Source organism: Bubalus bubalis, chromosome 11 (genome assembly GCF_019923935.1).
Source record: "Bubalus bubalis isolate 160015118507 breed Murrah chromosome 11, NDDB_SH_1, whole genome shotgun sequence".
Classification (NCBI taxonomy): domain Eukaryota; kingdom Metazoa; phylum Chordata; class Mammalia; order Artiodactyla; family Bovidae; genus Bubalus; species Bubalus bubalis.
Genome location: NC_059167.1, coordinates 97,820,314 through 97,846,611, shown reverse-complemented (window position 1 = coordinate 97,846,611; position 26,298 = coordinate 97,820,314). Strand labels below are relative to the sequence as shown.

The 26,298-nt window shown below is 42.8% G+C and overlaps 1 protein-coding gene across 5 annotated transcripts in view; it reads left to right on the top strand.

Moving 5' to 3' along the window:
• The first annotated feature begins 1,738 nt into the window (after nt 1-1,738).
• LVRN (laeverin) overlaps nt 1,739-26,298 on the top strand; it is a 76,604-nt gene continuing 52,044 nt past the window's right edge. For 2 of the 5 annotated variants that reach the window (XM_044925494.2, XM_044925493.2), the window contains exons 1-3: nt 1,739-3,034; nt 24,315-24,481; nt 25,862-26,001. In XM_044925494.2, coding sequence (XP_044781429.2) covers nt 2,346-3,034; nt 24,315-24,481; nt 25,862-26,001 — 996 coding nt within the window. In that variant the 5' untranslated portion in view covers nt 1,739-2,345. The remainder of the gene's footprint in view (nt 3,035-24,314; nt 24,482-25,861; nt 26,002-26,298) is intronic. The other 3 variants (XM_044925492.2, XM_044925491.2, XM_025296413.3) reach the window with 2 other exon arrangements.

The following is a 26,298-nucleotide window of genomic DNA, read 5'->3' as shown; positions in this document are numbered from 1 at the left end:
TCTAAACATTGCCAAACCTCCAGGGAAGGGGGACACCAGCAGCCCCCTCAGTTGTCAATGACTCCTTTAGCTGATCTGATTTAGCTGATTTTCTGAGCAACTCATTAAAACTTCTTTAAAAAATTTTCTAGTAACTGTTTTCTCCGCAGTTGATCTGTGTCCCAAAACTGCTCCTTCATGGAAATGTCAAATATTGCATATGATAGTATTTTCCAGTCCTTTAAAAATTAACATAAGCATGACTCAATCAGTATGTTATTTTGCAACGTCTTTTTAGTGACATTAATGGTTTATCAGAACTGTTTTCCCTTTAATAAGATATTTAAATTGCTCAACCACCTGAAATGATTTTATCACTTTTAAGCTTTTTGTGTGGCAGCCAATCTCTGTTTCTTCAATGATATTAGAGAAGTGGAATTAAATAATTAGATCCAGGTAGACACTTTTCAGTAGAGTTTTTAATTTAGACGGACAGCTCTAATATGAAGTAGTTCTGTTACTGACTCTCTTTCTTTTTCTTTCTACTCTTTCCATTTCCTTTCTTCTCTTTTCTTTTCTATCCTTTGTTTCTTAACCTTTCCTTGGAAGTCTGGAATCCATCAAAATGCTTCAAGAAATTGTCCAGGGAATGGTAAGGCCAGTAATTAATCAGCTCCATATCTGTGCGCGATCCCCATCTGGCCATGACCTACACCCAGAGGGCCTTCCTGGCTCAGTAGCTCGCAATTCTGACAGCCTGATAGCGGTAGGTCCTGCCCAGGGTAAGGAACGGAGCTTCTCCTCCCTCTCCGCTTCTCAGAATCTTCTGAGAGTGGTGCGCGTGATCCTAATTATTTTTTAAATATGATTATTCCGTCTCTGAAGAAAGCAAACCCCACCTGTAATCACAGCACAACCATTGCACAAGCTTGGTGTTAAGTCCCCCGTCTTGTTCCAGAGGTCTTTTTGTTAATGTGATTAATTTCAGTTCGAGGAACTGTGAAGATCACACGGCCTAGGAGAATCACTTCGGGTTACCCCGTCTCTGACCTCTGGTGAAAGGGCTTCCTCATTGGAATGGAGATACGGTTCCAAGCAGAAAAGCGAAGACTTTTTTTATGGCTGCGAAGAAAAAAAATTCTCTTCATTCTGAAAACACAAAAACACTGAAGGAGTCTAAAGATGGGGTATGTCCGGAGAAGAATCTTCACCCACCTTTCCCCCCACTTCCCCAGCGCCTCCTGTGTCTTCCCAGTTCACTCGAGTGCGGCACGTAGGTGGGAACCAGGCCCACAGCACGCGGAACTCCCCCGGAAGCACCCGGTAAATAGCAAACAGATGCCCAGGACTCCGAAGACCTCACCGACCAGGGCACCGCCTGGAAACGAGTTCCAGCCGGCTGTTTTCAAGTGGAAAGGCTAACCGCCGGACGGTGCCGTTCCCTGTACTTGAAACCAGTGGGTTTCGAAAGCAGGGTGTCCTCTTGCCGCAGGCAGGGTGTGGGGAGCCAGTCCGAGCTCCAGTACTGAAAGCCCATCCCTGGCATTTGCAGAGCCAAGACACAGCTTTATGCCTGGTCTCTTCCCGAAGTAAAGCAGCCTTCACCTGGAGACGCAGACGCCACGCTCGTTTGTCTCTTTGTTGTCCCCTCTTCCAGCCCCACTTCCCAAGCTGGGAAGAGGCTCCGGGACACCCTGGACTTCGTTTCCAACCTCGCACTTGTTGCCTGGACCGCGTGAGTCCCGAACTTATCTAGAAAGCTAATTTAGGGCCAAAAATTTGGTTCCGGAAGTTAGTTCAGACAGAGGGACTGTCTCTTAGAGGATCATCTCAGAGCGTATCCTCTAAAGTCCCGGTCCTTAAGTCGCCACCTCGGCTCCTAGCGCTAGAATTCCCAGGTTGGGGGCGGCAGGTGTGCAGCCCGAAGCATCACTACTGTCAGGGAACTGAGGGTCCTCTGTAACTGTCTCTTTTGCGACAGCACTCGGTACCACACCGGGGCACCCTCAACAAACCCCATGAATCCAGATACCCCCGTCAGAGATGCCCCCTTTCCAGTCTGGTCCGACCGCGCCGATTCTAAAAGCCTCTTCTGCGGTGTCTTTCGCTGCGGACTCCAAGAGGCGCGCGCGCTTGTTTGCGCGCGTCCGCCTCCTCCCCCGGCCCTGGCAGGGGGCGGAGGGTGGGTGGGCAGAGGACCTGGATCCGATTAGCTGGGAGGGGAAGCTGTGGTCCCAATCACTCTCTCGTGTGTCCTCGAGGAGGAGGGAGGGACGGTGCTCGAGAGGAGGGGCAGGGGTCCCATCACTGAGCGCTCAGGCCCGGGGGACTGAACGCTCACGTCTCCCCCACCCTGGGCCGCGGCCATGGGACCCCCTTCCAGCTCCGGCTTCTACGTGAGCCGCGCCGTAGCCCTGCTGCTGGCGGGGCTGGCCGCCGCGCTCCTGCTGGCGCTGGCCGTGCTCGCCTCGCTGTACGGCCACTGCGCGCGCGTCCCGCCGTCGGAGCTTCGGGACCGCGGGGCTCCGGCTGCCGCGCCCTCCCTCCCCGGCAAGCAGGAGCCGACCTCGCAGCCCGGCCCCACTCCGGAGCCCGACGTGGCGGCCACCCGGAGCAGCTGGCGACCTCCGGGGCCCTGGGACCAGCTGCGCCTGCCGCCCTGGCTCGTGCCGCTGCACTACGAGCTGGAGCTGTGGCCCCGGCTGCGGCCGGACAACCTCTCGGCGTCGGCGTTGCGCTTCACTGGCCGCGTGAACATCACGGTGCGCTGCACCACGGCCACCGCGCGGCTGCTGCTACACAGCCTCTTCCTGGACTGTGAGAGCGCAGAGGTGCGCGGACCCCTGTCCCCGGACGCTGGAGACGCCACCGCGGGCCGGGTATCTGTAGTGGAGATGTGGTTCGCGGTGGACATGCAGTACCTGGTGCTGGAGCTCGGAGAAGCCTTGCAGCCCGGGAGCCTCTATGAGCTGCAGCTCAGCTTCTCCGGCCCAGTGAGCCAGGACACCAGGGAGGGCCTCTTCCTCAACCTCTACACGGACCAGGGTGAGCGCAGGTAAGGGCAGACCGGCCTGGGCCTCGTCGACCCCCGGCTCTAGGGCCCCCGCGCAGGCTGCGGGTCTAGCTGCCTCGGGGTGCGTCTCTTGGCCCTTCGCAAAGATCGCCAGCCCAGCCCTCACGACGTTTTCTTCTAGAGTCAGAGGGTGAGCGCCTCCTTCCTCCCATCCCTCCAGAAACTGCTCGGAATAAAAGGCTTTGGAGACTGTGATGCTTCTTCCGGCCAGGTTTCAGCCCCCATCCTTGCCCATCCAGATTGTTCCTATCGTTGACCCTTTTAATTTTCTTGTTCTCTTCAGAGAACCGCTTTACCTGTAATTCAGGACGTTCTCTAACCCAGATTATCCTCAGGGCAATGAGTAAACCCTTTGCTACTCAAAGTTTGGTCCGCGGACCAGCGATAGGTGTACCGTCTGGGGGCTTGTTGGAAACGCAGATGCGTGGGCCCAATCTCACCCAAGGGGATCCGAATATGCGTTTTAACGTTGGTCCTCGGGTGATTCGCCCGCGTTAGAGTTGAAGCTCGGCGCTGGAGCACCCTTGAGGCTCTTCCTCCTTAGCGTCCTTCTACGCTTTTCGTGCTCTGCCTCTGTTAACTGGAGGCGCCCTAACTGCTGCTCTTGAAACAGAGACACACGTCCGGGCTGTTTGTGCATCGCTTTTTCTTTTTTTGCCAAGGTTCTCCCAAAACTTCAGAATCACCTTTCATTACTGCCCTCCCACCCCTGCCCGGCCCCGCGTGTCGTTTCGCTGGTGAGCAGCGGGCATCCCCTGCTCTTTCACCGCCTCTGTGTCCGCGTTCAAGTAAAAGCAATGACAGGGATTGCTTTTCAAATAAAAGCTCCCCTCTGAGCCTGCAAGCCCACAGAGTGTGCATGTGTGTTCTCTTTACACTCTTCTGCGATAGTGTCTCCCGCACAGAATGTTTCCAGCTTAAGAATTGCCTCTTGCCACGCTCTGGGACCCCATCACTGACCTCAAACAAGCACCAGGGAAACTGATTTTTTTCAAACTTGTGAGCTCCTGCTTCACTCACGTACTCAGAGCATTTGCGGTTTACACAACTGCATGTACTTTTCCCTTTATTATTAGAGAAAATGTTCTCAGATGTTCTCTGAGGGAAAGAAACCCACTAAATTACCCCCTAAATCTTCTGAACTATTTTCGAAACTTCAGGGGTTTAAAATAAATTTAACAAGCTGGCCTAGGTGGGTGTGTAATCTGTAAGTTTTGTTTTTAAGGACAGCATGCTTGATTTTTCTCTTAAAAATGCATCAGTGCTTGAGGAAAAGTTCTGAAAAGTTTCTGCGGAGGATGCGTTCCTGCACTTACGGGGCTCTGGAAACCTTTTGAAATAACTGAAAAGGGGCGCTTTTTGCACACCTATCTGCCAGTGCTTTGTGCTTCAGTAAATGTTCATCTGTTCACCGCTCTCTTCCTTCCTCCTGTCTTAATGAGGCTATGGCCAGGACAAACGACCCTAGCAGACACAGGAAAGGAAAGTCCCTTTTCATTCTTCTGTGGTGCTGCCAACTCGAGCGGTAACTAGAAACCATATTTTGAGAGCATTCAAATTCAAATAAGCAGAAAACTTAATGAAGTCCTACAGATGTTCATAGACCTACAGGTGGGGCTCTGGAACTGGGGCCTCTGAGAGGAGCAGTTGCCTGGAAGTTGTTCTCGAGTCTCTGCCTCTGAAACCAGGAAGAAGAGAAAGCTGCAGTTGCACTTGAAGCCAAGGTCACAAAGAACCTGAACAAAACGATGACTTGTGATGGGGCACAGTTTGGAAGCCCAACAGGCTTGAGTCTTAACTATGTGACTTGAGCCAGTCTCTTCACCTCTCTGAGTTGCCTCATTCATGTAATAGACATAATAAATGTCAACCTTTAGAATGTTGTGAGAGTTGAATGGGAAAAGGGGGATCCTGACTGGTATATTACTAGCGTGTGAGATGAGTGCAATTGTGTGGTAGTTTGAGCATAGAACTGCACATGGAACAACAGACTGGTTCCAAATAGGAAAAGGAGTACGTCAAGGCTGTATATTGTCACCCTGCTTATTTAACTTATATGCAGAGTACATCATGAGAAATGCTGGGCTGGAAGAAGCACAAGCTGGAATCAAGATTGCTGGGAGAAATATCAATAACCTCAGATATGCAGATGACACCACCCTTTTATGGCAGAAAGTAAAGAGGAACTAAAGAGTCTCTTGATGAAAGTGAAAGAGGAGAGTAAAAAAGTTGGCTTAAAGCTCAACATTCAGAAAACTAAGATCATGGCATCTGGTCCCATCACTTCATGGCAAATAGATGGGGAAACAGTGTCAGACTTTATTTTTGGGGGCTCCAAAATCACTGCAGATAGTGACTGCAGCCATGAAATTAAAAGACACTTACTCCTTGGAAGGAAAGGACCAACCTAGATAGCATATTGAAAAGCAGAGATATTACTTTGCCAACAAAGGTCTGTCTAGTCAAGGCTATGGTTTTTCCAGTGGTCAGGTATGGATGTGAGAGTTGGACTGTGAAGAAAGCTGAGAGCCAAAGAATTGATGCTTTTGAACTGTGGTGCTGGAGAAGACTCTTGAGAGTCCCTTGGACTGCAAGGAGATCCAACCAGTCCATTCTGAAGGAGATTAGTCCTGGGTGATCTTTGGAAGGAGTGATGCTAAAGCTGAAACTCCAGTACTTTGGCCACCTCATGCGAAGAGTTGACTCATTGGAAAAGACTCTGATGCTGGGAGGGATTGGGGGCAGGAGGAAAAGGGGATGACAGAGGATGAGATGGCTGGATGGCATCACCGACTCGATGGACGTGAGTTTGAGTGAACTCCGGGAGTTGGTGATAGACTGGGAGGCCTGGAGTGCTGCGATTCATGGGGTTGCAAAGAGTCGGACACGACTGAGCGACTGAACTGAACTGAACTGACCTGACCGGTATATAAGCTCTGTAGTGGTGGCCACTATCATTAGCTCGGGTATTATTAGGCACAGTCTCCTGTTATCTAAGCATGAAACCTGCCACATTACTGGTAGATAAAATTCTAAGACTATTTCTACATGTGTAAAAGTTGCCTACTGTCTTCACATTTTTCTTGGGTGTCTCTAATTGCAGCCTCAGTGATTGGGACATGTTTACTTCTGTTCCTAGATGGTCTCTTATCACAGTCCAGACAGGCTAATGTTTTTAAATAATTTTACTCAACTCTAAGGGAAGAGAGATGTGGCTTGGATCCCTAGGTCAGGAAAATCCCCTGGAGGAGGGCCTGGCAACCCACTTCAGTATTCTTGCTTGGAGAATCCCATGGACAGAGGAACCTGGTGGGCTACAGTCCATGGGGTCACAAAGAGTCTGACACGACTGAAGCAGCTTAGTGAACACACACACACACACACACACACACACACACACACACACACAAGGAAAGAGAGGAAGTCAATCCAGGAAATACAAAGAGCATCACTATTTGACACTTGTAAAGTTTAGAGAACGATTTTCTAGCTTCAGAAGTTGATGGGGATGCCTTCTACTCATTCTCAGCCTTTCTCTACTTGACCGGTGACTTTACGTTTCTGCCATAGGATCCGTCTACTGCATGCCTTGGACATGTGCATCTTGCATGTGTGGAAGGTTGAGAGCAAGATCCAAACGTTAAAGTCCCTCTAAGCAGGATTTCCCAAGCTTCATTTGCTGGCATCTGACTGTGTTCAGATTTTGCTGTATTCACTTAACTCTGGCGGTGTGTGCTCAGTCACTTCGATCATATCTGACTCTTTGTGACCCCATGGATGGTAGCCCACCAGGCTCCTCAGTCTATGAGATTTCCCAGGCAAGAATACTGGAGTGGGTTTGCCATGCCTTCCTCCTCCAGGCGATCTTTCCCACCCAGGGATCCAACCTGTATCTTCCGCTGCGTTGCAGGCAGATTCTTTACTGCTGAGCCACCAGGGAAGCCCATCTATGCCCATATTATTTGCTTAAAAAGTTTCTTGATTTAAGCATAAATGTTAACTAGATTTATTGAAGCCACTCTGTATCATTATTATAGATGAAAAACCACTTGAAATTTATAGAAAGGAATGGCACAAATACAACAAAACAGAACATTGTTAATATGTTCCACCTATTATTATTGCCTGCTGAAGGATCTGAAGGCTTTGAATAGGAAGACTGTTGTCTCTTTGTTAAAAAGGGAAATTAGAATTAGTTGTTCAAGACAAATAACACCAAGCCAATGCTTTCTCTTGACCCAATCAGAATGATTCGTAAAACTGAAAAAGGACTGACTTTATCATGTGTGAGCCTGATCTATGGAATAGTGTGTCTGAGGGTTACCAAAAATCTTTCTCCATTTATGCTTTGGGAAATCTGGCATTGCAGTGTGGTTCACAATTCAAGGTGTATCAGAAGCCCTAGAGGAGCTTGTTAAACATGCAGATTCCAGGGGTACACCCTCAAAAATGCCAGACCAGTACGATGATGTTCATAGCAACTGTTTTCAAAGGAGCTATAAGGTAGAAGGAACCCAAGTATCAATTTATGGATGAAGGGAAGAAACAAAATGTGGTATATACTCACAATGAAATATTTTTCAACCTTAAAAAGGAAGGAAATTCTGACCCATGCTACTACACAGATGAGTCCTGAGGACATTATATAAGGACCTAGAACAGTCAGATTTATAGAATCATAAAGTAAAATGGTAGTTGCTAGGGGCTGGTGTCATGGAGAGTTTTTGTTTGATGAGTTTGGAATTTTAGTTTTGCAAGATGAGAATTCTGGAGACTGGTTATACATCAATGTGAATGTACTTAACACCACTCAGTGTTATACTTTGAAATGGTTAAGATGGTGAATTTTATGTGTATTTTTGACCATTTAAAAATTTCAAAAGCAAAAAATTTCTAGAGCAGTGAGTTTTGAATGAGGGTTTGGAAATTTGTATTTTTTAGCAATTGCTGCAGATAATCATCTTTTCATGCTTATTTGCCATCTTTATATCATTTCGGTGAAATGGCTCTTCCTGTCTTTTGTCCATTTTATAATTGAATTGTTTTGTTTCTTTACTGTTGAGTTCTGTTATTTCTTTATATATTCTACATCTGAGTCCAATGTGAGATATATGGCTTACAAATATCATTCTCCTAGTCTGTAGCTTGTCTCTTTATCTTCTTAGCAAGGTCTTTCAGAGAGCAAAAAGTTTTTTTAAAGAAGTCCAGTTTATCAAAAATGTTTAATAGAACATGCTTTTGGTGTCATGTCTAAAAATTCTTTTTTTTTTTAAGAGACTTTTTTTTTTAAGAGAAGTTTTAGGTTTAGAACAAAATTTAGAGGGAAGTATAGAGATTCTTCATCTATCCCCTGCCCCAACACATGCATAGCCTCCCCCATGACATGCTGCTGCTGCTAAGTCGCTTCAGTGGTGGCTGACTCTGTGCGACCCCATAAATGGCAGCCCACCAGGCTCCCCAGTCCCTGGGATTCTCCAGGCAAGAACACTGGAGTGGGTTGCCATTGCCTTCTCCGCCCTCCATGATCAGGCAATCATTAAAATGACACTTTTTTTAAAAAACTAAGGTTGCATCTATAGAAATACATAGTTTACCTTAGGGTTCACTTTTGGTGGTGTGCATTCTATATGTTTGATCCAATATATGACATATCCATCTTTATATTATCACACAGAGTATTTTCACTGCTCTAAAAATCCTGTTCTCTGCCTGTTCATCTTCCCACCATCCACTCTGCCCAGCAACCACAGATCTTTTCGTTGCCTTCATAGTCTTGCCTTTTCCACATGTCACATAGTTGGAATCTTACAGTATATCAGCTTTTCAGCATGCCTTCTTTCACTTAGCAATATGCATTTAAGGTTCCTCCAAGTCTTTTTATGCCGCAGCGGCTCATTTCTTTTTAGTGCTGAATAATATTCTGTTGTCTGGATGTACCACAGTTTATTTATCCGTTGACTTACAGAAGGACATCTTGTCTGCTTCCAAGTTTGGCAATCACGAAAAAAACAAAACTCTATGGCCAGGTCACAAAGAGTTGGACACGACTAAGCGACTGATCTAATCTGATCTGATGGCCAGGTTTTTGTGTAGACATACATTTTCAACTCCTTTAAGTAAATACCAAGGTGCATAATTGTTGGGTCATAGGGTAAGCATATGTTTAATTTTGTAAGACACTGCCAAACTGTCTTCCAGAGTGGAGGTACCATTCTGTAATCCCAACAGCAGTGAGTGAGAGTTTCTTTTGCCCTATATTCTTGTCAGCATTTGATGTGCCAGTGTTCTGGATTTTGGCCTATATTCTAATAAGTATCTCGTTGTTTTCATTTACATTTCCCTGATGACATATGAGGTAAAGCATCCTTTCATAGGCTTCTCTGAATAGTTTCTTTGGTGAGTTTTCTGTTGAAGTCTTTGGCTCATTTTTTAATTATTTGTTTCCTTTCTAAAATTTATTTTATTCAAGTATAGTTTATTTACAGTGTTGTGTTAATATCTGCAGTACAGCAAAGTGATTCAGTTACACATACATAGAATGGAGTTGTCTTCTTTTTCTTCCTTGGGTGTGGGAGGGACTGCACTGAGAAGCTTGCAGGATCTTAGTTCCCCAACCAGGAATTGAAACGAGGCCAAGTCAGTGCAAGTGAGTCCTAACCATTTGGACCACCAGGGAATTCCCCCTTGTTTTATTATTGTTGAATTTTCAGGAGTTTTGTATATTGTAGATAACAGTCCTTTATCAGATGTGTCTTTTGAAAATATTTTCTGCCAGTCAGTTGCTTGTCCTCTTATTCTCTTTATATTGCCTTTCACAGAACAGAAGTTTTTTACTTTTAGTGAAGTCCAGCTTATCAATTATTTCTTTTATGGATCTTGTACTTGGTGTAGTATCTTAAAAGTCATCACCATACCAGGGGCATTTAGACTTTCTTCTGTGTTACCTTCTAGGAGTTTTATAATTTTACATTTTACATCTAGCTTTATGAACACTGTGAGTCAGTTTTTATGAAGGGTGTAAGGCCTGAGTGTGGTTGTCTAGTAAGAGGTTTTCTTTGCTCCGTGGTTTGGTCTTTGCTCCTTTGCCAAAGAGTAGTTGACTATATTTATGTGGGTCTATTTCTGGGCTCTCTATTTTAGAAAGCCCAGAAATATTTAGAAGTATTTCTGTTGCTACTTCTGGGCTATTTTATGCCCTTGACCTATTTGTCTGTTCTTTTGTCAGTACCACACTGTCTTGATTATTGTAGCTTTAAAGTAAGTCTTAATATCAGGTAGTATAAATTTTACAACTTTGTTATTTTCCTTCAGCATTGTGTTGAGTATTCTGAGGTTTTGTTTGTTTGTTTTTGCGTCTCACTGTAAACCTTAGAATCAGTTTGTTCTTAACTTGCTAGGATTTGAATTGGGATTGCATTGAATCTATAGATCAAGTTGGGAAGAAATGATATGCTGATAATATTGTCTTCAAATCCGTGAATATGAATTTGTTTAATTTGTTTAGTTCTTTTTAAAATTTCACACATCAGAGTTTTCCATTTTTTCTCTACCTAGATCTTATACATATTTTGTTAGATTTATACCTAAGTATTTCATTTTTAGGGGCACTAATGTAAATAGCTGGGCTTCCCTGGTGACTCACACAGTAAAGAATCTGCCTGCAATGCTGGAGACCCAGGTTCAGTCCCTGGGTCAGAAAGGTCCCTTGGAGAAGGGAATGGCTACTCACTCCAGTATTTTTGCTTGGAAAATTCCATGGATAGAAGAGCCTGGCAGGCTACAGTTCAGTATTCTTGCCTGGAGAATTTCATGGACAGAGGAGCCTGGTGGGCTACAGTCCATAGGGACTGAATGACTTAACACTTTTACTTTTTCAACGTAAGTGGTATTGTGTTTTTAATTTCACATTCCATTTTTTTCATTGTTGGTATATAGGAAACAAATTGACTTTTGTGTATTAACCTTGTATCCTGCAATTTTTCTATAATTGCTTATTAGTTACAGGAGGTTTTTGTCAATTCTTTTGGATTTGTAGAAAACCCAGATTATGATGTAATCTGCAAATAAGAGTGTTTTATTTCTTCCTTCCAAATGAATATACCTTTTATGTCCTTTCCTTGACTCATTGCATTTGTAATGACCTCCTGTACAGTGTTGAAAAGTGGCAAGAGGAGACATCCTTGTCTTGTCCCTGATCTTAGTGGAAAGCTTCAAATTCTCACCATTAATCTACAGCTGTTAGCTGTAGATTTTTAGGACTGAGTAACTAACACTTTCACTTTATCAAGATTAGGTAGTCCCCCTCTATTCCTACTTTACTGAGAAATTTAGTCATAATTGGGTGTTGCTGCTGCTGCTGCTAAGTCGCTTCAGTCGTGTCCGACTCTGTGCGATCCCATAGACGGCAGCCCGAGTTCAGCAAATGCTTTCTTTGCCTCTATCAAGTGGTGATCATGTGATTTTTCTGTCTGTTGATGTGATGAATTAGACAAGTAGATTTTTTTAATGTTGAAAGCAGTCTTGCATACCTGGGATAAATCTCACTTGATTGTGGAGCATAATTCTTTTTATGCCTTGTTGGATTTGGTTTGCTAATATTTTGTTGAGTTTTGCATCTGTGTTCAGGAGGGCCGTTGGCGTGTAGATTTCTTTTCTTATAATGTTTTGTTCTAATTTTGGTGTTAGGGAAATGCTAGCCTCATAGAATGAGCTAAGAAGTATTCCTTCTGTTTCTGTCCTCTGAAAATGATTGTAAAAGAATTGATATTGCTTAGATGTTGGTAGAATTCACCAGTGAATCCATCTGGGCTTCATGATTTCTGTTTTGAAAGGTTATTAATTATTGATTCAATTTCTTTAATAGATATAGGCTTTCTCAGATTGTTTCTTCTTGTATGAGTTTTGGTAGATTGGTTCTTTCTAGGAATTGGTCCTTCATCTAGATTATCAAATTTATGGGGATAAATTAGTTCATTCCTTATTATCCATTTAACGTCCATAGGATCTGCAGTGATGTCTCCTCTTTCATTTCTGATATTGGTATCAATATAATGGGATAAATATATACCATAATTGTTACTTTTTTCTATTTTTTGCCCTTGTTCTTTATATTTATTTTTGTCTCCCACTGTTTTTCTGCTTTTCTTTACTATGTTGGATTTTCCAATCTATGAACATGAAATAACTGTTCATTTATTTAAATCTTTAATTTACTTCATCAGCATTTTATCATTTTCAGCATATAAATCTTATACCTGTTTTGTGAGAGTTTTGCCTAAGTATTTATTTTTACTTGCACAATTATAAACAGTATTGTACATTTAATTTTAGTTTTCAGGTATCTGTTTCTCCTACATAGAAGTGCTGAGTTTTGTGTACTTATTATCGGAGGACTTGGTGATCTCACTTGAAATATCTAGGAAGTTTTTTTTTTTTTAATAGATGTCTTAGGATTTTCTGTGTAGATCATCATGTCATCTGCATATAGAGGCAGTTTTATTTCTACCATTCCAATACATATGCCATTTCATTTCCATTCTTATCTTACTTTGCTGGCTGAAATTTCTAGCACTATGTTGAATAAAAGTGGAAAGAGTGGAGATTCTTTTCCCTAATGTTAGGGAGAATGTTTTTAGCCTTTTACCATTAAGTATGATTTTAGGTGGAACTTATTGTATGTGCTCTTTATTAAGATGAAAAAGTTCCTGTTGAATCATAGTATTTCTGGGGTGTTGTTTTTTTTTTTAATCCTGAATAGGTGTTGGATTTTGTCACACATTGTCATTAGCTGTCACAGGATAGAACGTAATGGATAATGGAACATACAGCAAAATTAGCAAAAGGGCACCTGAGGAAGACCTCAGAGCAAGACCCTTCTTCCCTTTATGGTGAGCATGGTTGGCAGTCAATGTGGCATCTAATTTATACACTAGAAATGGCTTAGGCCAATGGGTCCTGATTGTGCAAGTTATCTTTGTGATTGATTTGAGACCTGAGGGGATGTAGAATTGTTTACATGGGATAAGGATATTGACTAGGGAGCTAAAGAGGAGCCACTACGCCAGGGATCAAAGTAACTGTGTTGCAGTGAATGCTGTGGAGTGGTTGTGCAAGGCATGGTTCCAGAGGGAGCTGCAGCCAGGCTCAGAGGACTGGCCTTGTGAGCAAGAGCCCAGATGAGCACCATGCTATCAGTCAGAACTACTGGACCTTGACTGTCCTAAAGGAATCGTTTACAAGTCATACCAGTCAAGAGAATGCAGTTAAAACAGTATGGTAAATCCAAGAAGTCCTCTCCTTTCAAGAGATCTCCTCTTTCTCTGCTGACATTCGGGTGTGGGAGAAAGCATCTTAGTTCTCCTGTACTTAGGAAATAAAAGATCCCTGGAAGGTAATTTGGATTTTGAATGACTATCCCTGCAAACAAGACTGTTTTAAAATCAGTAACAATGAGTAACCTGTAACTGGCAAACTTGCATTTTTTTCCTCTACCTACTTTGAGTACAGGGGTTCCAGAGTATGAAGTCATAGGACAAGATTGCTTTACATATCTGAGTTTTGGTAAGTAAATTTTGACAATTAGTTCCCTTCTTGTAAAATAAAGGTTTCCTCCAACATGAATGAGTAGAGCTTATAACATTTGGATTCATCCAAGCTTTCTAAACCATTCTTCTTCATAAAACAATATTTCATAACAGTTTCTTCTGACCTTTGGAACCTATTGCAGAGAATACTTATGCTAAATGGCAGTTTCTCAGCTCATGAAGCTTTACTTAGCCATCTGATAACAGGCATATTATGAAAATTGAAATAAAAAACATATTCTTTTCTTTCCTGGTAAGTATGAGTCACTGAAATGTCCTTCGACTACAGAATGGCTAACAGGTTGTGTTTGGCTGTTTTAAAGATGTAAATTGGTCTTTTCTAAAATGTCTTTCTGAGGGTAAAATTGGCTACAGCAGTATTGAGAATATTAGGGGACCATGTTCCACTTACACCTCTTGAAGATGAACTTGGCCTTCCCTGAGATGCTTGCCCATAATCACTAATCCCAATTAATAAATATACACCTTTGGGGTCAATTTCATGACTGTGATATTTTGCCATTACTAGTTATGAGAATTTTTAAATATGCATCTCTTCATTTACTGTGTGCAAGATTTATGTTAGGATAGGGTGGACATGAGAAGCATGGAATCTAACTCCATGAAAAGCAGTTTAAAACCATGACAGTACAAGAGCCACCTCCTTATTAGCATAAGTAGATTGAGAGGGCTTGCTGCTGCTAAGTCACTTCAGTCGTGTCCAACTCTGTGCAACCCCAGAGATGGCAGCCCACCAGGCTCCCCCGTCCCTGGGATTCTCCAGGCAAGCACACTGGAGTGGGTTGCCATTTCCTTCTCCAATGCATGAAAGTGAAAAGTGAAAGTGAAGTCGCTCAGCTATGTCCGACCCTCAGCGACCCCATGGACTGCAGCCCACCAGGCTCCTCCATCCATGGGATTTTCCAGGCAAGAGTACTGGAGTGGGGTGCCATTGCCTTCTCCGATTCAACTGCATAAATGTAAAGATGTTAGTGGCTTTATTCAGTGATGCATAAATCAGGCACTATCCCATTTGGCAAATAGAGAAGTGCCCGCAGGAGCGCTTAAGAATGAAAGGTGTACTGGCAGAAATGGGCAGGACAGAGAAGTTATACTGGCAAAGAGCTGACTGTTTACAGCAAGATCATCTTTCTTCAGGGAACAGCTAGGGTCTATCAGACACATAACCTCACTAGAGATAACTAGGGTAATTCCAGGTTGAATGGTTTAAAATTCCATTCCTGGGAGAGGCTGAGACTATAATTAAGTATTCAAGTCTTGGTTTGGTAATGTGGGCATAGGACAATGACTCCATTTGGGGCCTGTTATCTTGTTTTTAACAAATAAAATCTTTTAAGTTTACTGTGAAGAAAATGGCCCCCTTTTGTTTGAAAAAATCTGAAGGTCAAATCTACATTAGAAATGACAACCCTTGCGTAACCTGCTCATGGCACTTTTGAGAGAATGTGCCCTACATGGGCCATATACCAGTGATCTTCTCCCTGCGTTCCCATTTCAGCCTTCTTTACTATTTACATGATACATCTTTTTCTAAAGTTTTACTTTTAACCTATATGTGTCTTAATAGTAAAATGAATTTATTATCGAAACATAGTATTAGGTTCTTTTTTTTTTTTTTTTTTTTTTAGTTCTACCAGTTTGTTGTTACCAAGCCATCTCCCTCCACCCTCTGCACGCATGCTCAGTCATGTAACCCCATGGACTGCAGCCTGCCAGGCTCCTCTGTCCATGGACTTTTCCAGGCAAGAATCCTGGAGTAGATTGCCATTTCCTTCTCCTGGGTCTTAAAGTCTGACAATCTCTGCCCTATAATTGGGGTGTTTAGATTATTTGCATTTGATGTAGTTATTGAGTTGATTGGACTTAAATCAACTATCTTGCTATTTGCTCTTTATTGTCTAAACTGTTTTTTAATTCTGTTTTTCTCTTTTTTTTGCATTAAGTAGGTTTTAGTATTCCACTTAATATTAACTCAGCTAATTAGTTATGTCCTTTTGTATGTGGTTGAGGTAGAAAGTAGGGAAAGAGGATTGCTCTAAGGTTTATAATCTGTGTTCCGAACTTACCACAGGCTAAAGTCAAATGAAATCACTTCTCATATTATGTATCAATTTTAGAAGCATATCCTTTCATTTTACCCATCCTCTACTTTGGGCTATAGCTGCTACACATTTTACTTTTACATAGGTTATAAACCCCACTATATACTGTTACTGCTTTTCCTTTAAAGAATTAATTGCTTTAAGATAAATTTTTACAAAAGAAAAAAATTCTTTTTATTTACTTACATATATACCACCTCCAGGGCTCTTCATTCCTTTGTGTACGTTTCAGTTTCCATGCTGTATTATTTTGCTTCCATCAAGAAGACTTTAATATTTCTTCAAGTTTAGGCATACTGGTGATAAATTCTCTTGGTTTGTGTCTGTCTGAAAATGTCTTATTTTTCCTTCATTTTTGAAAGATATTTTTGCTCAGTATAGAATTCTAAATTGGCAGGTTTTTGTTTTTAATTTCTGCAGTTTAAGGATGTTACTTCATTGACTTATGAATTAAATAATTTCTGAAGAGAAGTCTAGAAACTTAATTTTTATTCCTCTGTATAAGATTTGCTCACTGAGATAATCATATGATTTTTCTTTTTAAGTTTGTTAATATGGTAAATTACACTGACTGATTGACTTTCTAATATTAAACTAACATTCTACTGCTGTGGTAAATCCCACTTGGTCTTGATGTATTATCCTTTTTATGTTTTGTTGCAGTTTACTAAAATTCTGCTTATGATTTTTTATCTTTGCTCATGAGACATGTAGACTTGTGGTTTTTTATGTTGTCTTACTTTTTTCCTTGCAATGTCTTTGTCTGGTTTTGGCATCAGAGTAACACTGGCTTCAAATAATAAATTTGGAGGTATTCCTTCTTTAATTTTCTGGAAAAATTTATGTAGGATTGGTATTATTTCTTTGTTAAATGCTTGGTTGCTTTCCACCAATGAAGCCACCTGGACCTGGAGCTTCTTTGTGGGGTGGTTTTTAACTACAAATTTGTTGTTATTCAGATGCTTAGTCATGTCCAACTCTTCCTGACCCCACGGACTACAGCATGCCAGGCTTCCCTGTCCTTCACTATCTCCTGGAGTTTGCTCAAACTCATGTCCATTGAGTCAGTGATGCCATCCAACCATCTCATCCTCTGTCATCCCCTTCTCCTCCTGCCTTCAATCTTTCCCAGCATCAGGGGCTTTTCAAATGAGTCAGTTCTTCACATCAGGTGGCCAAAGTATTGGGGTTTCAGCTTCAGCATCAGTCCTTCCAATGAATATTCAGGACTGATTTCCTTTAGAATTAACTGATTTGATCTCCTTGCAGTCCAAAGGACTCTCAAGAGTCTTCTCCAGCACCACAGTTAGAAGGCATGAATTCCTCGGTGCTCAGTCTTTTTTATTGTCTAGCTCTCACATCCGTACAACTGAAAAAAACCATAGCTTTGACTATACAGACCTTTGTAGGCAAAGTAATGTCTCTAGTTTTTAATATGCTGTCTAGTTTTGTCATTGCTTTTCTTCCAAGGAGCAAGCGTCTTTTAATTTCATGGCTGCATTCACAATTGAAAATTAAGATCTTTATTTGGACAAATTAAGATGAGGATAGCATGATCAAAATCAATCATTTTGTGCAGGTGTCTTATTAAAGAGTGAACAGTGAATTGAAAAAGACTCGTTATTTTTTATGCTAAGAAATCTGGCACAGTCCTCAGGGTATGACACACAAGAGAGAAACTGAGTAATATTAGGGAAGAATTTAAAAGTCTCAAGACAAGTGCCAGGCACATGATATGGTTGGTGTCACAGAGAAAAGAGGTCACAGTTCATTGTCCTATAGAGGTGTTGAACCCATGTATTTTCTGTGGCTGAGTTGTTTTCTCTGGGAGATGGTTTACTCTGCAGGGTTTTAGAGCTTGTATCTTTGAAAACAAGTGTAACTAGCATATTGAAAAAGCATACCTCATATTTCAGCAAAAATGCAGTCGTTTTTCTCTCACTCTCTCTTTACAGTTTTGTCTCTGGAGTATTATCTCCTGCCTGAATCCTCTAATATTATATATATATGAAAATGCAGGTATCCTCAGTCATGTCTGACTTGTTGTGACCCCATGAACTGTAGCCCTGCCAGGCTCCTCTGTCCATGGAATTTTCCTGGCGAGAATACTTGAGTGGATTGCCATTTCCTTCTCCAGGGGATCTTCCTGACCCAGGGATCAAACCCACATCTTTTGTGCCTCCTGTATTGCAGGTGGATTCTTTCCCACTGAGCCATTGGGGAAGCCCCGCATGAATGCTCTAGCAACCCATAATTGTCTACTAATTCTCAAGTAACAGAAGATCTATGCTCACTAAGTTACAAACATTATCCGATGCAAAAAATTTAGAAAATCCAGTCTTGGATGATACTCAAAACTCTGAACTTCAGTTACTATTAAATCTCCCTTTTTCTCTCTCCAACCTTACTTCTCGGAGCTTGGGCTAACTTCAGGGTGGAAGCCTGCAGTGAGATAGAGGGCGGTGGTCCTTCCTTCCCTCCACCTCCTATTTTGAGTCCCCCACTCCGACCTGAGAGCTGTTGTTTCAACCCCACCAGGTCCTGAGAGGAAGACAGGGAGAGGCAACACACGGGGCAGCTCTGACTGAAACCGGTACTCTCATTGTTCGGTCTCACTCTGGTCTAGCACATGCCTCTTTCCCTGGAGATGTCATGTTCCCAGACTCTTCAGAGCTTTCTCACTGTTTCTTTTTCTCCTACAATTCTCTTGTCCTTGCAGGATGCTTCTCGTATTTCTCTGTTCTGATGGTCCCTTGGGACTCCTTCCTCAGGTCCTAGACACACAGTACTGCATCTCCAAACTCCTCCAAGTGGCTCTATTGGACAGAACCCAGGCAGTCTTCATACTGGCTCACTGTGCGTGTCAGGAACCACAGCTCTTCCAAGGAACACTCATACACCCCTTGCCCGAGGCTGATGTGGGTGGCAAGACAACAACACTCTCCTGGTTTTGCCTCCAAAACAGTCGGTATAGATTCCTACCTGATAGGAGTTCGACTCCAGCCAGTGTCAATTTCAGCTTTCCCAAGAGTGAATTAGTCTCTCTCTTAGGGCTTTCCTGGTGGGTAAAGAATCCGCCTGCGATGCAGGAGACCTGGGTTCAATCCCTGGGTTGGGAACATCCCCTGGAAAAGGGAATAGCAACTCACTCCAGTATTCTTGCTTGGAGAATTCCACGGACAGAGGGGCCTGGTGAGCCGCAGTTCATGGGGTTCCAAAGAGTTGGACATGACTGAGAAACTAACACACACACACACACACACACACACACACACACACACACACTAAGTCTCTCAGCCTTGGGAAGCACTTTCTCTGCTCTCTGAGGGATTTTTTTCTGCCTAGCTCAGGCTTAGAGAGTAGCTGCCTGAATGCAGGACAACTTGGCAGCACAATGTCCCTCCCCATCAAGGAATCTTTTCTCTGATCACTCTTGTCTGTGTTCCCTGACCCTTCTTCTGTGTCCTCAATGGAGCTGAGAATCCCAAGATTGGCTCAGAGGTTCTTGAGGCCATTTACTTTCAAAATCTTCGTAACATGGTTTGGCACCTTTCTTTGGAATTTTACATCTATTATGTTTTGTCGTCTGGTGGAGCCTTCAGTTTTAAGATCGTATTACATAAGTAATAAACAAACATGATTCATGGGCCAGTCCTTGAACCGCAGTCCAGTGGTGCACCATTTGTCTTCACTAAACATTCTGGTTTCTGAGTGTTGTTACTGTGTTTAAAAAAAAAATCAGGGTGGGGGAAAATGCTCCAGAGCATCTTATTTTATCTTTAACCAGCCATGCTATTTAGCACTTCTTAACTAGAGCTGTAGGCAGACAGCATTCATGAAATAATTTGGAGTGAAATATTGTACTGAATGGGTGTGTTTTCTATGAGAGTAGATGGATCCCCAAGGGCATTGCGTATCTTGCCTGCTAAGACTTTTTCCAGCACAAGAACGCGGTGAGTCCACAATTCTCTGGCTGTACAAGAGGGCAGGAGAGTGGCTTTGCAATACTGAGCCACTGGGAGACAAATTCTCCAAAATTAACTCTCTCCCCAGCTGACCACTCTAAACCCAGACTTCATAGGCACCATAATAACATGGTTCAGTGAGGTTTGCAGGGAGGAGAGGGTGGTGGAGGTTCTGTTTTCTGAGACCAGGATATCCTCACGGGGTTGCTTGAATCCAAAGCAGAGAGAGAAGGGAAATAAATATCAACCTTGGGTCCTGATGTGGCATAACCAGATTGTGTGTGATGCTGGCTGGCACTGACCTTTGCAGTTAAGACTTAGCCAGAATGGCCCTATGTTGTAGGGCTTTCCCCCTTTTTGTTTGTTTGTATGAAACCAGGGAGGGAAATAATTGAGTAAAACCCAAGTGTTTTTCATTTCACTTCTCTGGAGACCTTAATCACGGAATTGGAAGGACGTGCTTGATGCTTGATTTGTTAATGCAGTGACTCCCTAAGCTTGTGTCTCCTAGTCTTTTTGAACCTGCAGCTCCTTCCGGTGAGCATGAAAGTTTCCCACCTCCTTGAAGAGTCTGATTTTCTCCCTCCTCCCCACCTTGCCACCTCCTTGAGATTTGCATGTTTTGGGAAGTCATGGCAGCAGAAAAGATGTTACCGAGCTGTATTTTCTACAGTTTCCATTACAAAAACAACAGGCATGTGTTGGCTTTCCAAATATATAAGCGTGTATTACATAACTGAATGTGCTTTTTCACCTTACGTTGCACTTTTCATGCTGACAGATCACCATTTGTACAGAGTATCCTGCTATTTCAGAAGGCTCATAGATCTTCTGAATGAAGGTCATGTGTGAACACTCCTGAGAGGACTGTCCCATCCCAGATGGCTCAGTCATGGCCACCTCATGGGCTCTTTTTTCTCTCCCGTTGGAGTCTTCATCTCTGCTGGAATCAGTTTTAGAGCTGTAAGTGGACTTACAGACTCCTCTAGTCCCATCCCTGCATTTTATAGAACTGGATGTTCAGAGAGTTTAAGCAGCTTTTCCAACATTACACCACTCTGTTTACACTGCAGGTCCTGAGCCATGGCTCAGGTTGCTGAATCCCCGGCTCCTTTTTTCTTTTTACTGTATTGTTCGGTACTCCAATCTTTCCCATCCTCTTTAAAGTTTATCCCATCCCCTTTAAAGATACCAACCAATACTACAAAGCAAATAAATGTCAATGTGGCATGTGGTGAACTCTACTGAAATATTTCATATTCTTCTGTATATATTAATATCAAGCTTCCTTTACTTTGTAGTAACTCCAAGGCTGAGAAAATAGTTGCTGTGAACCCATATTTTTGCCAAGTTTTAAAAAATCGTACAAAGGAAAAATATATAATCCCTAATTTCTGGTAGTTTAAAATTAACTGGGGAGACTAACATGGTTTATATTCAGCTTATGGCCACCTATGATCTCTGGAACACTTTTTTTTTTTTTAAATTTACAATGTTGTGTTTAATTTCTGCTGTATGGGAAAATGATGGAACCTTTTTAGATACATTTGTAATTAGTGATTTCCAACTCTCCACCCCTAATCTGTAATTTATCCCTCCTTGAATTCTTCTGTAGTTCATCTATATCAAGAACAGTTTGTGAGAGTAGAAGGAATAGAGGAGAATTCACAGATCATTTATTGCTAAATTCAGTTACTAATAATATAAAACCTCAATTAATAATGAAACAGAGCTAGTGGAATTATTTTCTAGAAGGGGAAACTGAGGTTTGGCAAGGGTATGTAACTAGTTCAGTGTTATCATTACATAGAGCAGAGTCTTGGAACCAAAGTGGCTGCTGTCAGAGCCTCAAATCCTTTCAGCCCATGAAAGTAAGAGTGTAATAAAGTTGGAAAAAGCAAATAAAGCCAAATAGGCTTGTTGAAAATTATAGTTTTGTCACTGTGACACTGGGAGCCCATCAAACTAGCTGATGTGACATGTTTGAACGTGCTCCTGTTCTGTGCGTTCTTCCGAAAACTGTATGAAGTTTCATGTGAACAGGGCCCTTTTCATGGTGGAGGAGGCATTTACAGAGGCGGATGATGGGTGGGCTGTGCTTTCAAGGTATCTGTGTTGAATTCACCTTTTATTTATCTAAAAACTGGGCTGGAACTTCCCCAGTGGGTCCATTGGTTGAAACTTTGCCCTCCAAGGCAGGGAGTGTGGGTTCCATCTCTGGTTGGGGAACTAAGATCCCCCATGCCTAATGCCCTAAAAACCAAAACACAAAAACCGTATCATAATGTCGACTATAAAATGCACAACTGGAGAGTTGCAAGTTAAGTTTTATTGGGGGCAAAATGAGGACTGCCGCTCGGGAGACAGCACATCAGAGAGCTGTGAGAGACTGCTCCAAAGAGGCAATGGTGGAAGGTCAGTATATAAGATTTTGGTGAAGGTAGAGGTCAGTACAATCAAGCGCTTACTTTACAAAAGGCTTCCTGCTAGTTGTGAGGAGCTGATGTCACTATGAAGGGATTTAGTGATTTTCTAGATACGAAGAGATGCAAGGATTGGGATCATGAAATCAGTTCCTGAAAATATCTAACTAAAGATCTAAACTATCATAACTAAAGCTTTGACCAAGTTAGCATACTAAAAACAGAGACATTACTTTGCCAACAAAGGTCTGTCTAGTCAAAGCTATGGTTTTTCCAGTAGTCATGTATAGATGTGAGAGTTGGACTATCAAGAAAGCTGAGTGCTGAAAAATTGATGCTTTTAAACTGTGGTGTTGGAGAAGACTCTTGACAGTCCCTTGGACTGCAAGGAGATCCAACCAGTCCATCCTAAAGGAAATCAGTCCTGAATAGTCATTGGAAGGACTGATGCTGAAGCTGAAACTCCAATACTTTGGCCACCTGATATGAAGAACTGACTCATTGGAAAAGATCCTGATGCTGGGAGAGATTAAACGTGGAAAGAGAAGGGGACAACAGAGGATGAGATGGTTGAATAGCATCACCATTTTGATGGACATGAGTTTGAGCAAGCTCTGGGAGTTGATGATGGACAGGGAGGCCTGGCATGCTGCAGCCCACAGGGTCGCAAAGAGTTGGACATGACTGAGTGACTGAACTGAACTGAACTGAAAGATCTGTTCCACCAGATTCCCTGGAGCACAGAGCGCCTCACTCCACCCTGAACTCCCCCCGCAGTTGCTGAAGGTCAACAGCTGCAGCTGCACAGGGTTCAGTCTCCACATAGGCATTTGGCAAATGCTCTTGTTGTTCAGTCGCTAGGAGGTGCTCTTGGGAGGTGCCAATTTGTAGTTGACAGTAACAAATTCCTTAAAGACTTTAAAAATGGTCCACATTAAAAAAAAAAAAAAAAGAACTGGACCTGAAGCTAGAGTGACATTAGCATGAGAGACATTAAGTCTCAGCACCTTAGGAGAAAAAAAGGAATTTAGCATCCGTAATTGTCACCTAAAAGCAATTCCCAGGTCACAGAGTCTTGGAAAATGGGCTAATGAGACTGCAGATTTCTTTGGAGGAGAAAGCATCCATGGTCTTGTCAGCCTCCAGCAGGGTGAAACTGGCAACCTCCATATTTCCTCAGGGTACTCTTGTTCCTAAGCTTTTCCCCATAAATCACCAGTCCACTGTGGGATAATGTCACTTTGGAATTTTTCCATGAAGATGCAGGAAGGAGCGGTAAGGATTCGATTGTTGTTCTTACTATTTAGTCTCTGGGTCGTGTCTGACTCTTTGTGACCCCATGGACTGCAGCACGCCAGGTTTCCCTTCCTTCACCATCTCCCAGAGTTTGCTCAGATTCATGTCCACTGAGTCGGTGATACTATCTAACCATGGCATCCTCTGACTGATGGAGACTGATGCTGAAGCTGAAACTCCAGTAGTTTTGCCACCTGATGTGAAGAGCCGACTGACTGGAAAAAGCCCTAATGCTGGGAAAGATTGAAGGCAGAAGAAGAGGGCAGCAGAGGATGAGGGATTCGATAAATCCACCCATATGCAAATGAAAGTTGTTTTGTTCAGTTGGGATATGTCTATATTGTTTAGTACCAAGGGTATGCAAAATAAAACCTTTTAAAATTTCGAACCAGGAAAAAGAAGGAACATGTGAGAAAAAGATAAAAATATAGACATTCTTCTTCTGACTTGCACTTTGGTGGGGAATGAAAGCTAGACCATCCCCAAAGAATTAATCCTAGTTTAAAAAATCCTTAGTTCTCAAAAGCCTGGCATTGCATATTTGTTCCTATTTTGTTTGTAAAAGGTTTTAAAGGCATATGATGTAATGAAGTAAATGTTGTTTTGTGGTTGAAAATTAAAGAGTTCTTTTGTATTTTGGATCTTACAGGAAATTTCAGGGGTAGTGAGAACTGGAATTTATGTATATTATGGGAAGGGGAATAAGGAAGATGAGGGGAAAACGTTCCAGCTCCTTTCTTCAGATAATTTTAAGCCATAATCCATCTCTCTCTCTCTTTCTGTGTGTGTGTGTGTGTGTGTGTGTATATATATATATGTATATATGTATATATACACATTTGCTTCCACTGGTTTAAGATAAAAATAAGTAGATTTGTCCCCCAAATGTATTTCAGGGCCCTGTTAGCATCTCATATGGAACCAACGTTTGCCAGGAATGTTTTTCCTTGTTTTGATGAGCCAGCTCTGAAGGCAACTTTTAATATTACGGTCATTCATCATCCACGTTATGTGGCCCTTTCTAACATGCCAAAGCTAAGTAAGTAATGTTTTCTGTCATCTTGTATCTATATGTAATTGTATGTTTATATAAATATATACTTATATATTTTTATATGTGCACATATATTTGTGTATTACATGTTTTATATATATGTGTGTGTGTATTTAACTCTGTAATAGATTTTACAACAGTAGATTTTCTTGGCAGTGTATTGAGAATGTATTTTAATTATGGTATATTATAACCAGAGAGGGTGGCCACCTGGGCTATGTGTCAGCACCCACATCTTGGCAATGGTAAATCCTGATCCTTTTTGTATTAGGAGCTGGGAACATTGTACTGTTTTCATACATTGGTATCCTGTCTGCCCATTAATTTGGGTTTCAGTCTTGTAATCATTAATGATAGCAAGCTAGTGGACTTAGTCTAAATCTGGTACATAGATGTGGGTTTTTTGTTAGTTTCAGGTTTGGTTTTTTTTTTTTTTTTTTTGGCTGTTAGCTCACAGCACTTTTTGTTTTTCTTTTGGTTGAATTAGTATGCAACTTAAAAAAACTCTGATATTTCTCATAAAAGTTAAAATTCTTAGTTTTGGGGGGAAGCTAAGACCACCTAACAGCACTTGCCCTGCACTTCCTACATGCCAGTCTGGTTGCAGGTGAGAAGCGGCTGCCCTCTGTGGTCCCCACCCCGCCCTGTTATGCACATCAGCCTGTTCACATTGAGCACCCGGCCCGCACAGGCCTTCCAGTTTGTGATTTCAGGTTCAGAGACCCCAGTGGGACTCCACTGAGGACCTGCCCCGAACCTGAGAGTGGCAGAATTGTACCTTGTTGACCTGCCATGGGTCTGGGAAACTCGAGATTAAGTGCTGAGAGAGGCCGGCTGGGGTAGCAAACAGCAGTGGATGGAAAGAGAAAGCAGCTCACGGGCCTGGCGACAGCTGCTCGTGGATTTGCCCTCCTCCCTGACCACATTAGTCATGGTGCTAATTCAGAACCGAGAATCGAGTCCTTGGTGCTGATGGTTTAGTCGCTAAGTTGTATGCAACTCTTGCGACCCCATGAACAGTAGTCTACCAGGCTCCTCTGTCCATGGGATTCTCCAAGCAAGAATACTGGAATGGATTGCCATTTCCTTCTCCAGGGCATCTTCCTGATCCAGGAATTGAACCCGGGTCTCCTGCATTGCAGGCAGATTCTCTACTGACAGAGCTAGGAGCGAAGCCCGACACTGTCCTTAGGCCTTCCTGATAGATAGCTCGAAGGTAGAGAAATCCAAGCCACCGAACCGTGGGGAGTAGTTGGGAAGACCGTAGTTGAGTGGTCGTCGAACTTGGCAAATTGTTTCAAAGGTAGATAGTTGTGTTCCTTATTGCTTATTTACAGTGATTTGGACTAAAATCAATTTCTTTAGGTCAGTCTGAGAAAGACGATGTGAACGGAAGCAAGTGGACTGTTACCACCTTTCACACCACGCCCCACATGCCCACTTACTTGGCTGCCTTTGTCATTTGTGACTATGAACACATCGGCAGGATCGAGAGGGGCAAGAAGGTGAGTGAGGGAGACTCTCCAGGTGCGGGGACGTTTGTGCTGGCTGCGGACTGTTCGAGCACTCCTTCGCCTCGGGGGCTGGGCCTGCACCCCTCGCGGACCTCTCCTGGTTCTTCCCCCAAGCCCTGTCACTGCTCTGAGCTAAACGCTGCGGAGCGGAGCGCAGCCCTTCCCGCTGGGGCGGAGGGATTTCTATGGAAAGGTTGCGCCGCACGTCCCCTCTTTCCGGGCCCTCGCTGCCTTTCAGAGCACAGAGAGAAGAGGGCAAGGGGCCACACTAGCATCTTGAAACTCAGG